At 34.8% G+C, this 24977-nt stretch overlaps 2 protein-coding genes across 6 annotated transcripts in view; one reads left to right on the plus strand and one right to left on the minus strand.

Annotated features, from left to right (window-relative positions):
- The window catches only part of GCA (grancalcin), a 34065-nt gene extending 29434 nt beyond the window's left edge, over positions 1 to 4631 (plus strand). For 2 of the 3 annotated variants that reach the window (XM_064484858.1, XM_010985567.3), the window contains exons 6-8: positions 747 to 860; positions 1433 to 1491; positions 2567 to 4631. In XM_064484858.1, the coding sequence (XP_064340928.1) occupies positions 747 to 860; positions 1433 to 1491; positions 2567 to 2650 (257 nt within the window). In that variant the 3' untranslated portion in view covers positions 2651 to 4631. Of the gene's footprint in view, positions 1 to 746; positions 861 to 1432; positions 1492 to 2143 lie in introns of all 3 variants that reach the window. The other variant, XM_010985568.3, reaches the window with a different exon arrangement.
- An 8904-nt stretch (positions 4632 to 13535) lies between these two features.
- KCNH7 (potassium voltage-gated channel subfamily H member 7) overlaps positions 13536 to 24977 on the minus strand; it is a 390131-nt gene continuing 378689 nt past the window's right edge. For all 3 annotated transcript variants that reach the window (XM_064484857.1, XM_031451550.2, XM_064484856.1), the window contains 3 exons: positions 23247 to 23415; positions 15143 to 15335; positions 13536 to 13805 (listed from right to left, as the gene is read on the minus strand). In XM_064484857.1, coding sequence (XP_064340927.1) covers positions 13536 to 13805; positions 15143 to 15335; positions 23247 to 23415 — 632 coding nt within the window. The remainder of the gene's footprint in view (positions 13806 to 15142; positions 15336 to 23246; positions 23416 to 24977) is intronic.

Genomic DNA, 24977 nt, shown 5'->3' on the forward strand with positions numbered 1-24977 from the left:
TATTCCATTTTTAAAAATTTCAGTTTCATATATATTTAAAAATGTAAATAATCAAATAGTAATACAGGTATAGAATTTAAAACTAAATTGATACACATGTAATGGGAGCGAATCATCCAAAACTTTTTACTCATTGAAGTACACAATCAAAAACTTTGGGAGACCAGAGAGCTAGACAACAAAGAACCAAAGAAATAGTGAGAAAGCTGTGGATAAAATGAAAATCTGTGAAGAAACAAAATATGGGTTAAGGACAAAAAGGAATAACATTTTCCTATTTCTTCCCCCTCTGATGATCCTCAAATTTTCTTTGGCTATAAAAGACACTTGAAAGTAATATAAACAATGGAAAATACAGGATTTGAATGATAGCAAAGATCACTAATAATCTTTTTTTTGATAGTCTTTAAAGAACTATAAAATTACAGGGTTGAAATAAATGCTTTAAAACCTGTGACCTACACTAGACATTATTTCAACATCAAATTATATTTTGAAAACACAAAGATAATTATTTTCTTTTTCTTGTTTTGGCTTTATTACAAAGCTAGAATTGTATGTACCACTTAACTGTTAGTAACAAAGACTCTAATCAATTTCAATAAGAGTGTGTTTTGTTTCTAATACATATTTTTATGTAATGAATTTTGAAAGTTAATTTGTTTTGTGACTTAATGCATTGCTGCTGTGGTGTTCTTATAGTGTTTAGTTTTAGAAGTTTTAATCTGTCAATACCTTTTTTATAGGTTATAGGTTGAGTCCTCAAACGTTAACTGTTATTGTTAAACGTTATAGCAAGAATGGCAGAATCTTCTTTGATGATTATGTTGCTTGCTGTGTGAAGCTTCGAGCGCTGACAGGTATGGACCATTAATGGGTACAGTATTATGTAGTTTTTTTTCTTGAATGATGTCCCTCATTTTCTTCACTAAGTTAATAATATTATTTACTTTACCCCTTTAGTCACTATTAAATCTAATCAGAGTTTTAAGGCTTTAAAAATTGAGGAATATAAATAGTGAAAAATTATCTTAGCTCACTTTGGCAAAGTCTTTTTAATGTCTCAGTTGCCTGGGACATAAAATCACTTAAGATTTAATTGAGTATGAAATTACTCATTTTTTTAGTACCTGAGGACACCAAATATTTAAAACTATAGATTTTATTTTATTTTTTTAATTGAAGTATAGTCAGTTACAGTGTGGCAATTTCTGGTGTACAGTACAATGTCCCAGTTATGCATATACATACATACATTTGTTTTCATATTCTTTTTCATTAAAGGTTATTAAAAGATATTGAATATAGTTCCCTGTGCTATACAGAAGAAATTTGTTTTTTATCTATTTTTATATATAGTGGTTAACATTAGCAAATCTCAGACACCTATAGATTTTAACTTATAACAAAAAAAGTAATTTTTTGTTTAAAGATTTCTTTAGGAGAAGAGACCACTTGCAACAAGGTGTTGTGAATTTCGTATATGATGATGTGAGTATCCTGGGTAACACTTTTGATATTTTTACTGGGTTCTGTGGGTGTTTTTAGTTTTCAAAAAAAATTTAAGTGATCTCCAGTATCAGTACTAGAAATAAAATACTTTAGAGACCACATTCTTTTTCTATATGTTTCTGCTTAATGCAAATGTAAGATTCAATACTGGTACAGATACCAACTTGACTTTATATTAAACATAAAAGTACTTTTAAATTTTATGACAGGCTTTTGGCAGTTTATCTTCCAAATCATTTTTAAGGGCAAAACTACCATTATTTTTTAAAGAGTAATTTACTTGTGGTGATCTTTCTTCTAAGAGAGAGAGGAAATTTTCATCTATGATAGATTATAGAGCTGTTCATTTTTCATTTCGAATGGTTGCTATTAACCTGATTCCAGGATTTTTTTCTTTTTAAATTGAAGCTGTAGGAAAGGTTACATTTTACACATGCTTCAATGTTTCAAGGTTTTGTTTTGTTTTTGTTATGTGGAAGTTTAACTATATATACCCTACTATACATACTGGTTTCATCTACAAGCCTTGGAAACTCAGAATTTCTCCTGTGAAAACGCTTCTGTGGAATATAATTAATCAAAACCAAAAACCACCTGTTGTTACCAGCTGGTGATTTTGCTTATGTATTAGTTTTTGCAGGGCACTATGACAGTCTGAATATCTAGAATTTGAAAGCTGAAGACATACTGTGAATTTCTCTGCTTTGAAGAAATGGACCAGACTACTCTGAATTAACACTTTGAGGGCTTTTCCATGTTCCTGTCTGTTAAATCTCTTCTCTTTCTATGAGTTTTTACTTTAGCTCACAGTACAAAGCAATAAAAGAGATGTTTTGTATTTGAAATTTTATTGCTTTTAGTAAAGTGATAACTTCATAGATATCTGCATAATGAATATTGGTATATGATTAAGTGATAGAAATCCTCTTAGCTTTAATTTTTCTTCCTTACTTACAAGATAGATTGTATAAGAAGCCAAATGATGAAAGCCTAGATAAAGCTAATTTATACTTAACTGAAGGTTACAAATTATACTTTGAAATTTTGTTTGTAGTTGTTGGAGTTTGAAGGTGAACCAGAAGGGGAAGCTGAGATTTTGTGCCATATTTGTCATGGGGTTTGTTTTTTGATCTCATAATCAGAGAACAGAAACTCATGAGTCTTCGCCTGTGAAGAAGAAAATTGTAGTTCCTCAAATTTTATCTTAAATCACTTCAGATGGACCTAAAACTAATAAATTTGTTCACCATAAGTTAATCTATGGTGAAATAAAACTGCAGGAGGCATTTTTTTCCCTTTAATTTTCTGCAGTGTAAATTTTTCTTCAATATGATTTGTTGTCTTCTGTGGGAAAAAAATTCTTAATAAACGTAACTTTTCTCTGTGCACTTTATATAACCTAATGTGGCATTTTCCTCTAAATCTAGATGTTTCTGGAAATGGCAAATTTTTAATGATTGTCAATATTTAAATTTGTTCTTTTAAATGAAATTATTTATACATAATGCTTTTAACTGTTTACAAAGTTAAAAAAAAATCAAGTAATCTACCACTTTGTTTAAATGTTCAGAAAATATAAGTTTGTCTTTCCTGACAACAGTAGCTGGTGATCTGGGCTTTAGTAAATCAGTAAGTCCTTACCAGTAAGTTCCTACCAGTAAGTATAACGTGGGGTCCTGGGCGCGGTGGGCAGCACAGCAGTATTTCTGAGTTGTGTTGCTGCTAGAGTTACAAAGTGGGGTCGTCAGGTCTGGAGCATTTAAGCTTCCTGGAGAAGCTGTTGTAATTAATCAGCCCCTTTCTTGGCAAACAACCCTAAGTCTTTATTTCTTAATGAAGATATAATAAATCACATATTTTTCTTACACTTTAACTAAACTATCTTCCAGCTTAAAGCTGAATACAAATTGACATAAATTTTAACATTGCTGATGACCAAATTAATATATAGTTTTTATAAAACTCCATGTTTCATAAAAAATGAAGGATGAATAGCCGTATCTTGGAAAAAAACCCTTTCATAATATAAACATGCAGAATTTTAAATCAATTTTCACTTAAAAAAATCCTAGAAAGGAAGTAATGTATACCATGTTGATACAATTTTGTATAGTTAGCTGTCAAATTCATCTGGTCAGCTTTATAAAAATGTGTGAATAAATAATGCACACAATTTTGTCCTCTGGCTGTTAATTTTTTTTTCATAAACATATATTTGATAATGTGAGAGGATGTTAACTGAGCCATAAAAGGTACAGAATTCTTATTAGAGGTGTTATAGTAGAAAGCTAATGCAGACACACTGTATCATTCACGTTGAGTAAAGGGTGGTAATACGACTCAGCAGCATGGAATCTTAACATCCAGTTTATATAGCTGGTGGAGTTACGGTGCTGTTCTGAGGTCAATTACAATTTTCCTTACTTGGAGGCTCACAGTTGAGGTAAAACTTTAAAAATGGCATGATATGATTCATACAAGTTTTGCCAATGACACTTTGTGTTAGAACTCTTTTCCCAGTTCTGACTTATCCTTTCCCAATGGTGTTCCTGTGACTTTTGGTGATAGGAGGTCTGTGAAGAAGGAGTTTCCATGGCCAAACATGTTTGGGAAAGTCTCACCTTCCTCAGGGAGCTTAATAAAGCCTAAGGTTCATAAAATCTCATTTAATTTTATTTGACTCAGTCTTTTCCAAACTTTTTTGACCACAGAACCCTTTCTCCAGCAAAACTAATGTTGCATGCCAATCCAACCCAGTTGTCAGATAGTTCTTTTGCACTTATCGTTAGATAGGTAATCTTATATAAACATTAGTCATAGAGAATTTTTTACCAGCATTCTCCTACTGTGACTCACATTTTAATGCTTTTAAAATAACTGATGTAAACAGACACCCATTACTAAAGTAAAAGTTAAATAGTTTTATAATTAATATGACGGGAATATGAATGTAGTGTGCTAGCTTGTACTGGTTAACTCATGCCCCAGTTTTCTTATGATGATGTAAATTATTGAATAATGTACACTCTTCATGTCTAAGTGCTTTTATTTATACAATAAACATGTTTCCATGTCATTTTGAGAATTTTTTAATAAACATTCAAATAGCTTGCTGTAAAGTTTTGCATCATACAAAATCTGTAACATATATTATGAGATGCTTCAGTTCAAGTAACAGTGCAGTAACTCGCCGATGCCTAAAAGATGGCCAAATGATTAAATGTCAGGTATTGCACTTCTAAGTGGCAGTTTACACATTTTCAGTTACATCAAGGGAATCTTAATTTGGTCAACTTTAAATGTAATTTCAAGAACTGTGCTCATTTGATCTATTAAGCATGCATTCAGAAACAAAAAGTAGTAATAAAAAAGTCAAGTGATATGTTTATTCCCAGAAAAGTCATTTCCCCTGGAAGAAAGTAAATTTTTTTAATGTAAAGTCTGCAATTAAAAAAATAAGAAAAAACTAATTTGTGATTATTTCTCTAAGTAAAATATACAAATCAAGTTCACATGTAATCTTATGACTAAACTGGAAAAACATATTATTTGTCAGAAATGTGCTTTTCTTTATCCTTTTGTGTTTGACAGACTCAAATGATATGTTTTCTTTATAGCACTTTTCTGGAAAATTGTAAGAATAAATTTGTTGAAATCTGGTACATTAAACCTTGTAAGTAAAATTAAAGACTTCTTCAGGTTAGCACATTTTTCTTTTCTCTTAAACTTTAAAATGCAACCATGGGTGTTTTATTACTTTGAAACTTGTATTAATAGATCACATATTTTTGGTCTTAATTAAATCATTTTCATAGCAGAGTAAGCATTTTGAAATAAATGTACAACACTAAGGTATCTAAGAGTATGTCTAGACTTCATAACAGCATTAGATGATACAAAGAAAAAATATTTAGAACTTCTGTGATTACAGTGATGAATGCAGGCAGGATTTTAAATGAATACTGTTCAGCTAATTTGTAGTCTAGAATAAGGTCATAACATCACATATGTCCATACTGAATTCAAATTGTCCTGTAATTTAGAATACTGAGCAGAAGCAAAATTTTTCTCCAGCAAAATGAGAAACTTATGAAAAACTCTGTCATTCTTTGAATGCTGGGAGACCTGTGCTTTTGTTTCTTGCCATGTATTTGTCTACTCATTTAAAAAAAATGTAATTAAAGAGCCTCATATTACTTAGCATTCCTTTTATCCAAGTAGCTTGGTAATATGCAGCTTTATGTATTGTTTTTTGAGCATTCAAAACTCGGATGTGCTTCTATATCTGAATATAGAGTAAGGAGATGTTGGCGGCACCTCTCATTACTCTGAGGTGCCACAGAGTTACAGAATGAGTAGGCTCCTTGCCTATGTGCTACTTATGTTTTCAGATGTGCCCCTTTGCGACACCAGACATGGTAGGAATGTGGAAATCTTACAGGGAGAGAGAAGAATTGGTCTAGGTCATCATTTAATAGCTATATTCAGAGACAAATATGCCAGGAATTAGTACCTCCTTCTGATGTGGTGTGCGTGTGTGTGCGCACGCATGCGCGCACTTATTTCCCCTAAATGTAAAAGTATAAATATGTACTTTACAGGTACACACATACAGCCATTTGCATTTTAGTTGACTGTATTTAAGCATGTTTTATCTTGATATGATTACTGACATTTTAAAGAATAACCTGAACAGTGCTAGTATGAATGTTCCAGAAACATACTAATTAATGATCCATATTCTTTTGAAAATTATAGACTATTTAAAGATGATTTTAGGATTAACTGAATTTGTGGATGCATATTTAATATCCCAAAGCTATCTAAATGCATTACCCCCAAATTTATCTTATGGAAAGACTATATTTTTAAATATTTAACTTTTTCAAACTTTGATTGTCATTTTCTAATCAGCTTCACTTACAGATATCAATACAGTGCTTTCTGTTACTCTGTGTTTGGTTTGGTTTTTTATTTATCATATAGGGAAATGTTCTAATGGTTTTTAAACCCTAAAAGTGAATGGTGGGTAATCTAAACCCTAAACAGATTAAACAATCCTTTGCTTAGAACATGCCACATTATGACCAACCAGTTTTATTTAAAAGTTTTCTTTCAAGATAGTTTTTTTTTTCTTAAATAATGGATAAGTGATTCCATGAGAAGAATTAAGAATGTATGAAACTTAAGCAAATGAAAATAGTATCTCGATATTTTCATTCTAGATGTAAAATATGTATCAGGCATATATTATAAAAAATTGTCTCGCATATAGCAGAAATTTTAAGTAATCCAACAATAAATGTTCTTGGCAAAAAGTGAAATGTTTTTATGTTTAATTTGAGATTTAATGCTTTTTACCACTCAGTCCAGCTTACTAGTGCCTCAGTGGAACACAGTAAAACTGTTGCACTGTTACAATTATGTGATTTTGTGAAATACATGAGCACCACCATGCCTACATCTATCACCGTACCTAGTAAAATGTTGGAAATAGTTGGCTTCTCTAATAAAAGTATCCTAACTAGCTAATGAGATTTACTTTCTTTTTCCCCAAAATAATTTCTTTTACAAATCTTAAATTTTCATGTATAAATAGATCAGAAATTATATGCTTCGTTCTTAAATTATGTATATATACTATATTTTCAATACAACTTGTACACTTTTAGCTACCAAAAATTTGCAACCATTTTTACATGAAATTTACATTTTTCTTATTTACAGTTACTTGTGGAAGGTTATTGCAAAACTAGTTGTGCAAGTAGATTATACTGTCAATACCACATACCAATCTTTGAAGAAAATATTTGCTAAAAAATAAATATTTCTGCACAGAGTGTTTCAAAAGCATCATGATTTCATGCTACGTTGTGTGCATAAAGCCTAGGAAATATGTGTTTTGGTAGATTGTTTCATTATGTTTAAAGCATTCCAAGGTACTTACTACTTAACCAACGTGAGTGAGCTTCTTTATATCAGACTGACATTTTCAAGTGATTACACACATTACTTTTTAAAATACATTATTTAACTGGCAAACATTCTGGTATACATACTCCTATCAAAATTATAGAATACAAATTTCAGCTAAAAATAGGTAAGTGCCTTTAATTAAAATTGTTAGGTGCTTAGGTGATTAAAAATTAGGGACTCCCCAATATTTTTGTCCTACTTCTTTAATATTTGGAGAAAGTACCATATCATTTCAATGCTATTGCAGTTATAGGACCATTCTGATGAGACCATGTGGAGGAGTTAATTACAAGATGACTGATGCCTGAATTTTACTCCAAAATAAAGTAAGAATGGTGGGATTGTGTAGAATTTTCTCATATATGCAAGCAATATGATGTCAGTATTTAAAAAACAGTTTAAATGATAACAATTGTGATTATTTGATTATTTTCAATTTAAAAAGTATTAAAAATACAGACAGTGGAAGAACAAAGAATATAGGTTGAACATACAGTATTTTAAAACTACAGTTGTGCCAAATTATTTTGTGTCTTTCAAAATATAAATTAACTAATGTAAATTACAGATGTCATGACTGCAATTTAGGAATCCATCTGGATTTTAATATTAGTTTTTCAAGGGTCACCATGTTTAATATTGCCACTTCTCAAAATAAAAATATTTTATTGGAAGCATTTTTGTAACAATTCTTGGTTTTCTCATTCAAAAGTTGGATGAGTGGTAGAATACTAAAATTGGTCAATTAATTGTATGGTTCTGTGATCTTAACACTGCATTTCTATAGATGTTTTATTCTATTTATAGTGATAATGTGTTAATTTTAAACTACCTGTCACCTCTCTCAACCTCCACTTAATAGTTTATATAAATAAGCCTTGTAATACTTTCTTTTCATGCTGTCAATAATTAAAAATTCATGTCTTCCTGTGGATTTTTTTCTCTGCATTGCATATTCTTAAAGTGTATTTGTACCACAAGAGCATGTAATGAATTATTCTAAGCTTGAGCACTGATCAGTCACAATATCTAATATTTTTTAAAGCATTTAAAAACATGATCCTTTTAGTTTTTAAAAGCTTGACATCACTTCATAATAAGTTAACTTAGAACCACAAGGAAACAACTTTGAGAACACTGGAGTGAGTGGGAGAAGGGGAAGCTATTGCTACAACTGCAATGTAAATGTAATTTTACGGATCTTGGACAAAGGTAATATTTGACAAATACTGGGGTGCCATAGCAGAGGAAGCTTCCCTAATGCTGGCTCCTACTCTGAATAAATGGGTCTCCGAAAGGCGTGGGAGAATCATGTTACAGATTTTTGTCCCAGAGGTTATATGCAGTCAGTGTCAGGTTTCTGGAAGGTTTTTAAAAGACATAAGCAGTGCTGCTGCACCTGTAGCACAATACCACCATCCTTGTGATGATGCGCACATCACATGATGATCTTATACTGTTATGGTGCCTGTGATTTACAAAGCACTTCCACTTATCCATTTCAGAGACTCCTCAACACCCCTTCAAGGTGGTTAAGACGCTACCTCCATTTCTATAGTTTTGGATACCGGGGCTCACTGAAGGTTTGTCCTGAGAATGAGTGGGGGAGGCAGGATTTGAATTCAGGTTTACCACATTGAGTCTCTTGCCATTTCTGCCATTCCACACTAGAGGTGAGGAAGCCTGTCTGTATAATGAATCTGTGCAATAACGGAGTGGGCCTAGATGCCTGAAAAGAACCACTGCAACTATGAAATTCTATTTTCCAAAAAAATAATGTATCTTCTTCCAAAACTGTATTTTGAAAATTATTTTAAAATATCCATCCGGGAACCATATCATGGATCTAAAGAGGGGCTTCCCCAGGGAGCCAGCCTTCACAGAACTCATTCTAGATGTACTGAATTCCACAGATCGCCTTTGCACACTTGGCGTTTAACAGTTTAGAGTAGATGTGTTTGTAAGAATGAGATTCATACTCTCACAATTATTATTGTAAATAGTAAGTATTACTTTAAAGCTATAAATCTAACAGTGCAAAATACAATTAGGAGAGAGAAAACAACAGCCACACTTGTGTATTTCTGGATCCAAAACTTTAGTCTTGCTAACAGCTGCTTAGTTGGAGACATAGCACATTGTACAAAAGCTAAACTGTGAAAAATTATTTGTTTTCCTGATTGTTTTTAATGTCATGTTCCTGGATGAAAGCCAAAGAATCTAGCATTTTTGAGCACTTACTATGTGCCAAGCACTTTCCTATATGTTACCTCATTTCCTCCTCGAGAGTCTTCAAGGCAGGTACCATTATCTCTGGAAAAAGACTCAGGGAGGTTAATTAAACTTGCTCGGGGTCATACAGCTATTAAGGAGAGAACTCATGCTGAGACCCAAGTTGGTCTGACCACAGAGCCCATGCTCTACACAGGTAATTCTCAAAAGTTTTCATGTGCATCAGGATCTTATGGAAGAGGGTCTGTTATAACATGAGTGCTGGCCCCATCCCCAAGTAGATATGGGTGGGGCCCAAGAACATGCATTTCCAACAAGTTTCCAGGTGGTTGGAGCTAGTGCTCCTAATTTGAGGACCACACTCAGAGACATCACTACCTCGTCTTCCAAGTGCCTCTTTGAACTCACATGATAGACACATTTGTTTTACTGCAAAAAAAAAATATGATTAGATACCTAATTACATTAAGATTTTCTATAATTTATAAAATATTTTGATTTACAATTATAAATCTACTTAAGTAACTGATCTACTTTTTTTTAAATTGAAGTATAGCCAGGTGTACTTTTGGTTTTAACCATGGATAAGCATTTTTAAAACTCCAATTCACTTTTAACTAGTTCTACCAGATTCCTTTTTTTTTTAATCATAAAAAGCATTCAGAGGAAAGACACAGTTATTAGTAATTATTATTTTAGATTGGCAGATCAGGTGATAAATTTTATCCTTTGATAATGTATGGTGGGATTTCAAAATATCATTTGGATAAGGACATTAGTCTTTTGGGCATCTGAGAACCATTGCTAAAGATCAACCTCCAAAAGGACCTCAGAAGCAACCCTCAACCACACACACACACTCACAGTAGTGACTGTGCCTGACTTAGCTTCCTTGTCTTCTGACTGGAAGAGTCAGAAGACCTAGTGCTGATGAGCAAGCACTGTAATGGACTTGAGAAACTATGCTGTCCCAGATGTGCGCCTGCTTTCTCATGTTTGTTGAATGAGTGATTATTAATTTTAAAACCCCACAAGAACACTGCTTCAGCATTTTTCATTCCTGGTTTTCTCATCAACTAATTAGAGTATGGGACTCCACTCTAGGGTAAACTGGTAAGTCTTTCACATCTCTGCTCAGCAATTAATAACATCAGAAAACATCTAACCCAAATAAACTTTAAATTTTAGATGCCGTTTTATTTAGGCCTGGAGACCAGGTAACATTATTTTTAAGTGAGAAGCAAAAGGTGTTATGTTAATTTTTACCTAGAAGGAGAGCAGTAGTTATACTGCTGTTACTGGCTGTAGCAGTTAAACCTGGCTCTCAGTAGGGTCCCAAGATGGAAGGCCAGACTGTTTATCTACAGCCTATGAGGAAAGTGACAGTGATTTTAAGCATTAGATATCTGGCTGGGACAGGAGGATGAATTTTGTAAGTTAAGATAATTACTTTGGTTTAAGTCATTGTAACCATTGAGTCTTCTGAGGTTCATGCCTCACTGACCACATCTTTATATTGCTCAGGCTCTTTTAAAGCTAATATCCTGTAGGAAGGGACCTTCCTAATCTTGTCCAACTCTCTGAGACATGGATTTTAATATCAAGCAATTCTTTTCTGTCGAGGAATTAAGAAGAAAAAAGGATTATGTTGTACTGGAATTTAAACAAGCCGGATGCTCGCACACCATTCCCTATCTTCCTATTCCTTCACGCTTACTTTTTATAAGGACGTACAGAGGCTTTACGTGCAAAACTGAATTGTATGCATGTCATACCAAATGATGCAGCTGAAGCGTTCACTAATCCAACAATCAGATCTAAATTCCTCACCTGCCAAATCCTCTCTCCCTACAAATGAACACTCTCTGGTGAATTCATTCTGAATTTCCCTGGAGCTTGGACCAACAATCCTTATAAAATTGGTTGCAGCTGCAAAAATATGCCTAAATATGAAAATAAAATCCTTCTGTCGTCCTCTGAATCAGAGTTAGCCATTTCTCTCTCCCCTGCTAGGCACCCATAAATGTTTGTTGAATGAGGAAAGGAAAGCATCAGTTAGTTCCTAAATTTGTATCTGCACAACGCCAAATGGTTTGGAAAGCTGGTTAAAATTACTATGCTTTTATTGAATCAACTGGCCATTTTGTCACAGGTACTTGATCACTTACATTTTTGTTTTTTTAGATTGCCTACAGAAGGCCTACAGATTGCCTTCCACACAGATGATCAATTTATGTGGCCATTAAAAAATATATAGGGAGCCATCTAAGGCCATTGTAATCACATTTTAAGTAGTGTAACGTTTTTATAAATTTAAATAAATTGCTTGCATTTGAAAATAATATACTAGCGTCAAAGGTAAAGGTAAGTTAATAGACTATATTTCTATCCTGGAGGGATAGAAATTAATCCATTTAATTAGGTGCACAGATATGATGTTTATTTAAAAATATGTGAGTGTAAGAATTAGTAAAGGATGAAGAAACTCAAAAAGTGTTAAAATGTTGTTCAGAAGGACGGGATACAATGGATCAGTCCACAATAAGTTTAAAATTGTGTTCAAATTCATTGAAAAATAAAACTTCTTAATGAGAAATTGACTGATCAGAATCTTAAATTAACTTGCAGTTTTTCTGTACCCTGATTTTATGAGAGGCATGTACCATCATCACTCCAAAATGATCTAACAGTTGAAGATATTCAAATATATTCCACTGTGTGCTCTGATACTTTGGAGTCAATATATACTATATAATAGATGTTCACTTAATCTTTGATTAGCAAACGTGTTTGAATAATCAAATAAAACTAATTTTTCTGCTGGTTTGTGCATTTTCTTTGTAAGTCGGTAAATGCACACTGTTCTTCTACAGCTGGGATTAGAAAGCCATAGAACAACCTATACTTAATGCAAGCTAATTTTGCTACACAAATCCACTGAAATTGTACATTTTTTGGAAAGAAACCTACATGCATCAATCTGATCAAAACTCCGGGTTGCCCTAAAATATGAGTCAGAAGAAAGCTGTGGATGTCAGCTGGTGTCAGTAGCGCTTTAGCAGTTCTGGAGAAGACTCTCTCCCATCCCCCAATCCTGACCCCACAAAAGAAAAATTAGAGAAACTTGTTTGTAAGCATTCAAGGAAATATGCCAGTGGAAAATATTTCAGGGAGTTTGTGAATGCAGTTAGAGACAGACTTTTAAATAGAAAGGCCTTTTTGTCCTCGTTAAAGCTGGCCTATATTCATGTATTTGGAGATGGCTTCCTACACTGTCAGAGATTTATAACTCTAAAACTGTATTTTTTTTTTTCAGTGTGCTGGAATGAATGTAATCAACTAGAAACATGTCAACACAGAAGAGTATCTGTCCTCAAAAGTGACAAAGTTCCCTTTCTTCCCCCTTGAACTTCCACAAGTTGAGAATCATCTGAGTTGTATCCTTGCTTTCTTACTTGCTTGGAAGGCATTTTCATTAACAAAGTACTGGTTTAGTAAAAGCAGTAAATTGGAGTCTCCATGCAAGAGAAATTGGAGTTTCCTAACATGCACGTGATTTAAAAAATAAAAATAAAAAATAAGGTGCCTTGAGATGCTGGCAGTTTTAACATTTGGAACAAAAGAGTTCATATGTATATTTACATCCTAACTGCTCAATTTTACCTTACAAGCTTCAATTTAGGAAAATATACAGTACTTTTGCATATAATGGTAACTTGTGAGCCCCTGAGTCAAGTAGAGAGGATTTAAATACAAAAAGGAAAACAGCCATTGAAAGCACTTACATTGTATGTGGAGTAAATAGTACAAAACGATTATTTTCCTGGAAGACCGGGATCAGAAACATGCCTATGAAGACCCAAGATTCCTACAGTGTTTAGGGATGAATCTGTCAAAGAAGGATGCCTAATGGGAGGAAGGTAAGTTTTTCTTTGCCTTGGGGGGTGAAGCTCTAAAGAGAGATCACTGTCTTGTTTTAAAAGTGAAGTCAAGTTGTCTTCCGAAGCTGTGTTCAGATGCACCCCACTTGAGAGGGAGTCTTTGGATTTAAGTTTAGATTTTTCAAGGTCTAGCATTTCAGGACACTGATAGAAAGAAAAGAAAAGAAAACACGTTTTTGTAATTCATTTGGACATATTTCTAAAATTACACTCCTGAAATCTAAAGATGATTTCTTTTTCCAAAATCTACACTGGATTAGTGGTATTAACCAAACTTTCCTTCTCAAAGATGGGCCAAGACATTGGAGATCGAGTATCAGTTTAGATAATCCTAAACAACCAGTCCAAGAACTTTAATTTTATTCTGAAGCCGTATCAAATTATTATTATTTTAAGCACATTATTTCACATTGAGCTTTTCAGATGAATTTTAATTCAAAATTCCAGACACTGGGATCAGAAAGGCAGGTTATTTGGTGAGTACATTTGGAGTACAAAGAGAGAGAAAAAAGAAAGGAAGGAAAACCATCCATCCTTAGTCAGAAAATACTATCTAAAGCTGCTGAAAGCAACGAACTAAGTACACGGTTTTGCATGTTTCCCAGCCATTTTAAGCTAGAGATGCATTTCTACTTTCATGTTTTGGAAAGATTGCATTATTTCCCTTCTGGCACATTACCTCATGCTATTAATGTAGTTTCATTCCCAGAACATTTTGCACTCAATTCCCAAACTTCTAAAAAAGTTTTTACAAAATTGTTCTGTACATTCTTCTTTAAATGGTTGTTCTTAGATCCAATTTGGTCACAGTGTTTAAGTAATTAAGAATGATTCCTAAAATAGAATTCCAAACGAGATGGATGTTTCATATTAACATAATTCAAAGGGTTCCTCATAGGACTTCAGAGGAAGGATAAAGGACACCAACATATCTCTTCTTACCATCACCAAGGTGAGAAAAATTTAGAGATTTCTGGTGATGGGTGGGGCTCAGATGTGATTACTAGTCTGACTGCACTTGGATCTCAGGTCTTCTCTGGCTGGCTGCTATTTCTTCTCCCGTTCCTTCCTGAGATCCTGTTCAAAAGTGTCTCTTGTCACTAGAGCAAATTACAAACCTTTCTCTGAAGGGTTTTTTTGGACCCAGGGCTACTCCTTAGCTTTCAGAGCTCTACCATTGATAAACTTGGTTAAGACTGATTCTTGAAAAAAGCTTTTTCTTTAAGAAAAAAAAAAAACTAGTGTTTTAAGATCATTCTTTAAGGTCCATTGTTCCCAAACTTTAAATAAGCATAAGAATCAAGGGGGAGCTTGTTTAAAAGGCAGATTACAGGGCTCATTCCCAGAAGTTCCAATTGAGTAGAAACAGAGATGGGGATGAGAATCTCCTTTTCCCACAGCAGCCCAGGTGACGCTGATTCACATGGTCCCTGGAAACACACTTTGAGAGACACCCTAGGTTACACACTATCTATACTCACTTGTGACGAAGGACTGAAACTTCGATCCGTCTTAATGGATGCTACCGGATGACTGGTTCTCGTCAGGCGGATGATGGGTCTCTGATACTCTGCTCCTGCGGTTACCATACTGTAGGCTGGGGGGACCACAGTGGTTTGTTTCTGCAGCAGCTGTAAGATGGTCTGGATGTCTGCAGTCATTTGGGATTCGAGTCTGCAGGACAGACAGAAATAGGGGAAGACAGTCCTAAAGTAGTCCAGGATTGCAAAGCATTTAAGAAAATTTCAGCCTCATCAATGAATAGAATTGTGGTCCTGCTTTAAACAAGAAGGACAGGAGAGGGAGCACGGAAATGCTCACTTTCTATGTCTCACTAATGGTTCTGATAAAGACCGTTGCTTTCCTGTTCCTTTAATAAGATCTTAATAGAAAAACAGCTGAATGAAGAGCCTACATTTTCATAGTGTACACTGTATTACATTTTTACAATTAAGCTTTGTTGATATCAAATGGTAAAACACATTGAGAATATATTTTTAATCAGTAATCATCTTTTAAATCAGGTTTTAGTCAGGTTTTGTTTTTTTGCACTTTTTGTGTTAATTTTAATGATGACAAGGGCACAGGAGTAAAAACATATTTCATTTATATTGTATAACAAGGTAACCAAACTGGACATGGAGGATACATTACAAAACAAATCATTAAACTTATAGTTTCTATGACTTTTCTTTCGATTAGATTTCTGTCTTTTCAAATAGGACTGAGGTATAGTAAACTGGCAAAGATAAAAAGAAGCAAATAGGAGTGGTGCTAAAATAACACTCAAAACCAAATGCCTTGTCAGAAAATGTCATATGGTAACCATTCATCAGATTAGAGCAGCAGGAGAAAGTTACTTCTAAATCATAATCATTTTAGTGGTATTTATCAACCTCGCCAGGAAATAAAATTCATGTCAAAAAGGAAAGGGGGAATGGAGGAAGTCAGTTAGTTCATTCCAATAAATTATTTGATCAGTTTCTTGTGAGCATTTTACTTACTCTTTAAAAAATAGATTCCGTAGCACCTTTCTTTCATAGCTGGAACAAATGGATAATTTCTTATGAGTTTCAAATTTCTATTACCTTCATTTTACCTTGCTCCTCTCCTATTCATATCAAATATTGTGTATTTTTCATTGTATTTTTTTCATAATGTTAACTACTGTCAAGTGCTAAATTCCTTTCCCATTTACAGTTTAGGGCCTTTGGTATTTAAGAAACAGATCAAACATAAACGTTTACTTGCTTCTATGACCCATCTGGCTAGCAAAATACCAGTCTGATAATTTTTTCCCCAAAGCTCACAAGTAGCTAACTGGCCTGTTAATTTCATTCTCATTTGAAAGTAAAATTGAAGGGAAAATTGCAAACAACAATTGGTACAATCTCCCTCCTTTGTGTGTGTTAACAGTATTAAAAAAGAGAATTTTGTGGGTATAAGAACAGAAAATTTGGACCATATGCCTCTTTAGAAAACTCTTCTTTTAACTCTTATTTGTGTGTACTATTTTATTTCAATGAAGAATGCATTAAAAAGGTAAATCTTAACAAAAATGTTAAAATCATAGACTAATTTTGCTGTTATATACATGCTATATTTGTGAAATTTAAAAGTGGAGAGAACTTAGCCTTTGATATGAGAGAGAGCAGAATAAAACTTGAAAACATGGGAGAAGATCCTTTCTTTTTTTCTTTTTAGTTCTTAATATTGAAACTACAAATCTTCCTTCTGAGAATCATGATAACATATTATTCGTGCAGGTTTTCTATATCTGGCTTATATAGCCACATAGCTTAATGTCTTCTAAACTAATAACTATAAATTATACATGACTGTGCCTTGCAAATGTCAAAACTACACACTGAAAAAGCAAATTTGAGTTATCAACTAGTTTATTTATCAACTTGTTACCCATTGTTCTGATTGAATTTTTTATGGTGCCAACTAAAGAGAGAAGGCTCGTTATTTTATTACGCATCCATTTTTTCTTTCACTCTTCAAGGTCCAGCACAAGTTTTATCTGTACTCAAAAATCTTCCCTTATTCAGAATTAATTTCTCTTTCTTCTGAACCCCCAAAGAAAATTCTACATTCAGAGTACCTGGTATATACTTCTGTGCAAATGTATCCTATCATTAACCACATTTAATATTTAGTGAGTGGCCTACATATTAAATGTAAAAGGATTTGGGGGTGAGGAGTGGAATAAAAACTTCATTAACAAGTGGGATTCAACACCCAGTAGTGAGTCAAAAATTATGATAATGTTTTTGTGTCCTACAAAACCTTTGCCAAACAGCAGTGATCTCCAGGAAACAGGATCTCTACATCATGGATTCTATCTATTTGAATCGTGTCTATGAGGAAAAAACCCATTGGGAGGTGCACTTCAGTAATAGCAACATGCTGCCAGAGCGGGACTCCCGAATGCAAGACCATCACGTGCAGGTGGAGCAGCTGGTGCAGGGTGACCATGAGACTGTCTGTGTCAGCATGACTTTGCTGAGACCGTAGACCACCTCTGTCAACATGACTTTGTTGTTCCAAAAAACTGTGCCTGGGAAACATAAGTCCAAGTGGATAAATAACTTTACTCCTTCAGGAAATTTCTATAGGTCAACTCACTGGAGATAGCCATCTGCTCTTTTGAAGGAATAACTTGCTTAATCAAACAAATTTTATTTATCCATATTTGCTTCAAGGTCTTCATTTCTCTGTGTCCATTCATCCTGAACTTTGCCCAAATCCACTCAGTTTCCCACCTTGAAAGGCCCAGGCTCCAAAGTCCAATAAATATCTTATTTCTTCCTTCCCCTTAGGAGATAATACTTAAGATCCTGTCGAGGTGGCCGTCTCCCTTCGTGCAGTGATTTTGAATACTGAGTTTGGTTTTATTAACTTGTAATCTGATATTTGGGATAGTTCAATGCAACAGATTGAATGTTTATGTCCTCCCAAAACACATTTGTTGAAATCCTAATCCCCAATGTGATGGTAAAAAGTGTGGCTTTAGGGATGTGATTAGGTCATGAGGGTAGCACCCCATGAATGGCATTAGTGCCCTCCAAAACAAGACCCCCAAAGAGCCCCCTTTCTTCTACCATGTGAGGACACAGTGAGAAGACAGCCATCTATGAACCAGGAAGCTGGTTCTCACCAGACACTGAATCTCCTGGCTCTTTGACCTTGAACTTTCCATGCTCCAGAAATGAGACATAAACATCTGTTGTTTATAAACCACCCATTCGACTGTAGTTTTGTTACAGCAGTCCAAAACGGACTAAAACATTCAACAAAGAGGAGCTTTACTGAAGGATTTCTTTACTATGCATAGGTTGTATTTTCATGTTTAGGATTAGGGTCTACTGGCTTAACTGGAATGGACTCTTCTAATAACACTGAATAATCTGCTCTACTCTGTAGGAATTATAGAGAAGTTTGAAAAAGTCCAGCTTGGTCTTTAAAAAAGAAAAGAACAACCCAGTTTTATAACTTTTTTGTCAGTGCAGTGTTGGTGCAGCATATGCCACCCCAAAATATGCCACTTTGGCATATTGATTCTTTTGAGCTGTAGGCACTTGGAAAACAGCAAATGCAGGGAGAGGCTTTCTCTGAACTTCCCTTAGCTGCCTCAAGGCAGATCTTCCAAAAGGAACTCAATTGTCATAAATCCCCTCCCTGGAAGTTTCAACAATCAGGGAAGATTGACTTTTGTTGCAGGAGAGGAGTCTAGAAGTTGACACCACAGTAAGACAAACTTTGTCACAAACCGTCATACCTCCCATCTCTTCTGCTAAGGGCCCATACATCTGGCCTAAAAATTAGTTTCTCTCCTCTAAGAGAACTCCATCCCCCAGCCCATTTCCCAATTAAGATGCTGTTTAATCTTGAATTCTAAGCCACTTCAGGGAGTTACTCATTTCCCCCGAGTATCTCCCATGTGTCCATGAGGTATATATGTTAATAAATTTATGTTTGTTTTCTCTTATGAATCTGTCTATTATTTTACAGGTCTCAGCCAAGAACTCAGAAGGGTAGAGGGAAATTTATTTTTCTTCGCCTACATCAGCATAGCTATACAGCAGCATAAAATGGAAGTTTTCATTCGCTGTTCAGAGACCCACAATGTACCGGGCACTATGTTCTGCAAGGGATGCAGTCAGCACCGAAAGCTTTTACACCCTCTAGGGCCTCCCTTCTCAAAGTGTGGTCAAATCTGAGAGCTTGTTAGAAGGTAGAATCTCTGCCCATTCCAGACCTAGACTTAGAATCTACGTTTTAACAAGATCCCTAGGTGATCTGAATGCACATTAAAGTTTGAGAAGCACTAGGTTAGGATCAAGTGTTAGTGATTTCCCTAAATATGTATATCTGTAAGCATAACATATAAATATGTAAGAGCATTTCGTATGTAAACCTTTAACCCTGCATATAGTTTAATTGGCTATTAAAGCAGAAAAGCAGCAGCAGCTAGGACGATTCAAGATAGACAGTTTATATTTGTTTGTATTGCACTGTGTACTTGATATGTGTATTTGGATGAAACAAATGGGGTAGAAATCCACAGTTCTATATTTGAACAGAAATGCTGAAGCTAAATAGAGTAGGTTCAAGTCTAGAAAGTGTCCCAGGATTCTCACCCTGCAAAGTCGAAGTCTAAACTGAGCTGCCCTCTTCAAATTTGTTTTCTATACTTTTGCATTCTAGAGTAAAGTGGAGGAGAGAGGTTGCTGGAGATGGCAGTGCAGTAAAAATGTAATATTTTGGATTTTAAATCCAAAAGGGGCTAAGCTGTGTTAGGCAATAAAATGTGAAAATTTCAGAGATAAATAGAAAGACATTAGTTAAAGAAAAGAAGTATGTTAATGAACATACAGATACTACGAACATGCCAAAAAAAGAGATTTAGTTGCAGTTTGGCTGTGAAAAAGTTTCATATAACAATAATTTAAAAGTCACTGTGATAAAATAATTATTATTACCAGTGGGCAGTTGCAAACCAAATGGATGTATGTGCCCTTAAAAGTTTATAGTTTCAGCCCCAAGAAGTACTAATAACACTTATTTTCAGTAATCTTTGGCTTACACTAGCAGCAATGATTGGCACCCATGACAAGGCAAAAAGGGAACTGTAAAAATCTCAATTTTCATTCTGAAAAAAGGTTCAAATCAGGAAACACAGAAATATATGTAAAGCGGGAGAATATGTTCAGATGAATACCAATAATATAAATGAAGTTCATTGTTAATCAAATTTCACCTAACTACAACACTCTCTATTTTGAAGCATATATATACTCTCCACATGCATTACCTCAGTCTTTACAGAAGTATTTGCAGGCACATATAGGTCAAAGAAAAAGGCAGCCTGGAGAAACTTAAATGACTTGACCCAGGCATCCTACTAGCAGCTAAGTAGCAGAGTTAAGACTTTAGTCTAGGTTAACCAGTTTCAATTGCTGTGTGAGTATCATGCCGAAAAATCACTGCTGTCTCTGTTATGCATTCACTCACTTTTTCATTTACTCAAGGAATTGAACACATACTATATGTTTGTCAGTAAAAGAATGGGCAGTCATTTTCTCTCAGTCATAGGAATCAAAGACATTCAAGTTCAGAGATCACACATAGCAATTCTTTCGTATGTACAGTATATATTTCTATATATGTTATGGGTAAAAGGTCCATGTAGCTTGGTATAAATAGCAGGGAGAGATAGCAAACATATTAATTAACCAAATATGCTTTTATGATTAATAATAAATATTATCATGGCAAGTTCTTATATCTTAATTAGGAATTACTGACTCTTAAGTCAATGATAGTCTGTTTTAATATTCTCAGCTATTATTTTACAAGACTTGCATTTGGCACTTGGGAATGCAATACAGACCTCAACTTTTACTTTTACACTTTGGTTAAATTACATGAAAACATGAAATACAAAATGAAGTCTTTAATTCCTGCAATATTTTCATACTTGTGTTTGAAATTAAAGCATACAAATCAACTTCAGTTCACTAAGTTGTAGGTTTTCTGATCCATTTTGTCTGTTTTAGTTCCTAATTCATTTTCATTGGTAATGTATATGTGTGTACATACATTTATATGTTTACTGTATTATTTGACACTGTTTAATTCTGGCATAAAGATTTTAAAAAACAATAAAGCAATGAACAACACCAATAAGACACAGAAGAAATATTAAGCTTAGATAGTTAGCTTATGTGATATAAGCAAAACTCATAGAATGTGATAAGTACAGATAATGAGTAAGCAAGTAGCTTGTTAGACACGGGCAGAATTCATAAAATGTATTAAAGACAGCATGCTAGCAACCTACAAAACACCCCAAAGACAGAACAGAAATATGATGTAACAAACCAGAGCATGACTTATACAAGGAAAGAGATGAAAAGAACAAATTATTCTCTGTCATCTCTGGGCAGATGACTGCCACCCTCAAAATTAGGTCACCCACTGATGACACACACATAGTATGAATCCTCATGTTCTTTACCTATAAAAGGCCAATAAAACACATGGCTGTACGGCAGGCTAATTGAAATGCCATAGCTGTGGCCAGGTATACTTGACCTTACATCTCTGTGACACAGTGTGTGTCACTGACACTGTGTATTTTTTTCATCTGTGGACCCCTTTTGTGCAAACCTCAACTTTGGTCCTCATAAACACACCATCAGCAGGGAAGGCTGACACAGCATAAATGAACACTGCGTAAATCAGAATTCAGGTAGTGTGGTCCTGTCACCATGCTTGCTTATTATTAGAGATGTGTTAATTGTTCCATCTAACTCTCCTCATCACTCATTGTGTGTTTTAAAATGACAGCAAATCCTGTGATTTGAGAATTTTGGTTTAATCCATACAGTTTTCTGTCTCTGACCCCTGGAATACCTTGTCTGGTGGTGAACCTGGAAGCTACCTTGAATCAAGGTCACTTTCCACATGTAACACAACTAAAGTAGCTATATTATACTCACATATCTTTTTTTCCCCCTGAATCTCACTGACCAGTTTAATTTTGAGTCCATGCAGTTTTGGGTTAAGGGGTTCCATCCTTCCTAGAACCAAAATTTATTCCTTTTCTTATAAGGTTTTAGATCGGGGTTGGGGGGAGAGGTGAATTAGGAGTTTGGGATTAACACATACACACTACTATGTATAAAACAGATAAACAACAAGGTCCTACTGTATAGCACAGGGAACTAGATTCTATATCTTGTAACAGACTATAATGGAAAAGAGTCTGAAAAAGATTATGTATACATATAACAGAATCACTTTGCTGTACACCTGAAACTAACACAACATTGTAAATTAATTATACTCCAATTAAAAAAAAGAAATTATATAATCATAAAAAAAATACATTGGTAAGGCCCATCCATGCCAACATTAACCAATAAGATCAAAGGAAGGGAAATTTTGACCTACAGGCTGAGTAGATTCAGGCCTCATTTTCATTTCTGATTCATTGAACAAGTTGGGAAGAGACCATGTGTTAAATAAATGAATGAATTTGCCCTCCAAAAACTGTGCGTAGATCAAAGATGGAGAGGATCTGGGCTTTAAGTCTGTGGGATTTTCAACTCAATCACATTTCTGACAAGCTTACTGAATAACTAAATGTTTAAATCACTTTGTTGATTTTAGAAAAATGTTATAACACATAGCTAAATTACCTAGGAACCAGTAAAGAATGTAAGAGAAGGACTTAAAGAGGAAGGTTGTTAGTCAACAAGCTAAATATGAATTATTTTGAAGGGATTAAAAAAAAAGGTTTTCTTTGGCAGCCGGTGCTGATGATATACTAATTTTATGGCAAGTAAAGAAAAAATAGGATTCATGCTGCCAGAAGTATGAAGATTTCTAAATAAATGCTCCTTGCAAGACAGATTAATAATTCTGTCAACCTCTACTCTTATTTTAAATAAATAAGTGTATAAAGAGGCTATGAGTTCTATGGCAGGATGCATGTGCTATTCGCAAGGAGGAAAAGCAGATGCAGCCAAGGGCTTGGCTTGTGTTCTCCCTTTGCCTGGCTACTGCTTATACCTGTTAAGTTGTTCTTGAAGCAAATCTAATCTTTGCTCCACTTCTCCGTATGTGAGGTCACTTTCGGTTTCCGAGATCCCCCAAGCCGCTCGCTGAAGTGCTGAGGGACTGGACTCGTCAGCCTGAGTCCCAGCATTCTCTCGTTCCCAGCCTCTTGGGTCAGCGATGTCTGTGGGAAATAGCAAGGTGGACGTCAACTTCTTTGGGTGCCCGTTTGTAGCAGTAATACCGAGACATCCACGATACAAGCAGGAAGGGATCTTGAGGTTTAACTGGGAGACAGAGAACTAGAGTGACCCAGGGACCTGTCCAGGGGCCACGACCAGTTGGTAGCTGAGTCCCACCCACCCTGACCCTTTCTGCCACCTCTCGCATCTATTTCCATATGAATAAAAACATACAACTGGGTAGGAGTCTTGAATAAAATTTTGCCTTCTTTCTGTGTCATACTAAGAGGAAACAGGGATGGCCAACCCAAAATTCTGGTTAGACAGCCATGATTTGGTGCTTTTATATTTGGGAAGAAATTGCACCCTGGTATGCACTGCTCCACCTCAAGACAGCGATTTTAGGACACTTTACCTCAGAATAATTTGCATACTTCGTGATTTAGAGTGGGCTCAACCAGAGAGAGCCATGGGGAGGTGCTGATCTGCAGAGGGCTTCCTTTAGGGTCAACCCAACTCAAAGTAGAGCCAAGGAGCCTTGAGCTGTTAAAGATGGTAACAGTCCTGAAAGTCCTGTAGTCCCATGACACTCTTCATGTTTTTATGTTTCCTTGTAGCTCCTCCTGCATTGTCCTTTAATATACTCACATTAATTTCCTTTATTTTTTCTTGTGGCCCTTTTATTTAGAATATTTTTATGTTACTATACTTTCAAACATATTGCTCATCTGGCCAAGTCCATTTTTCAAATATTCTGTGTGTCTGTTCTGTGCCAGACACTCTGCTAAATGTGGAAGTGTTAAAGACGAAGAAGACATAGGCCCTGCATTTGAAGAATTCAGTCTAGCAAGACTTTGATCACTTTTCATAGAGAATCATTTTCTAAGCCTCACTTAATTTTCTATTTCTCTTGCAATCTGTGTTTGCAAGTTATCAATATTTGAGGGCAAAAATAGTATCTTACTTTTTCTTTTGTCATATGCTTTTGATGGCTTTTGCTATGCCTTCTTACTCTCTACATTTCACATATCTAAAAGAGTACTTAAAATGATTAACAGGTTGGAAAATAAAACCCATGAAAAAAATACTAGTGGAATTGGGAGTTTATTTCAGAGACAAAGAAGGAACATCCTTTCTTCACTGGGAGGGCTGGTTGGAGGCAATGACTACCTAAAACTGGTCTTTAGTTTCACATGGAAATAGATTTGAATAACAGGAAGTGGTTTTGATTTGATAGAACTTTTTTTTCCCCCTTTGGACAAGTAGTTATGATTAAACAGTGGCAAAAGTTTTGCCAAGTTAAGGAACTTATATCTTTGACTATTTAAAAGTCTTGGATAGAAAGTAATTGATTTGGGGAGAGTTAGCTCAGATTCTAGAAATAAGGAACAGAATTTGTAGGACTTGTTCTCTTTTTTGGTAGGACTTCTTTTGAAGTCCCTTCCTTTCCTACTGTTTCTCCAAAAGTACAGTCAGATAGCTCAAAAGCATCCCCTTTCCCCAGGTAGCAGACAAAATGTCTGTATCCTTTCTTCGTGGTTTTTCTATCACTATACACTTATCA

The sequence above is a fragment of the Camelus dromedarius genome, chromosome 4 (genome assembly GCF_036321535.1).
Source record: "Camelus dromedarius isolate mCamDro1 chromosome 4, mCamDro1.pat, whole genome shotgun sequence".
Lineage (NCBI taxonomy): Eukaryota > Metazoa > Chordata > Mammalia > Artiodactyla > Camelidae > Camelus > Camelus dromedarius.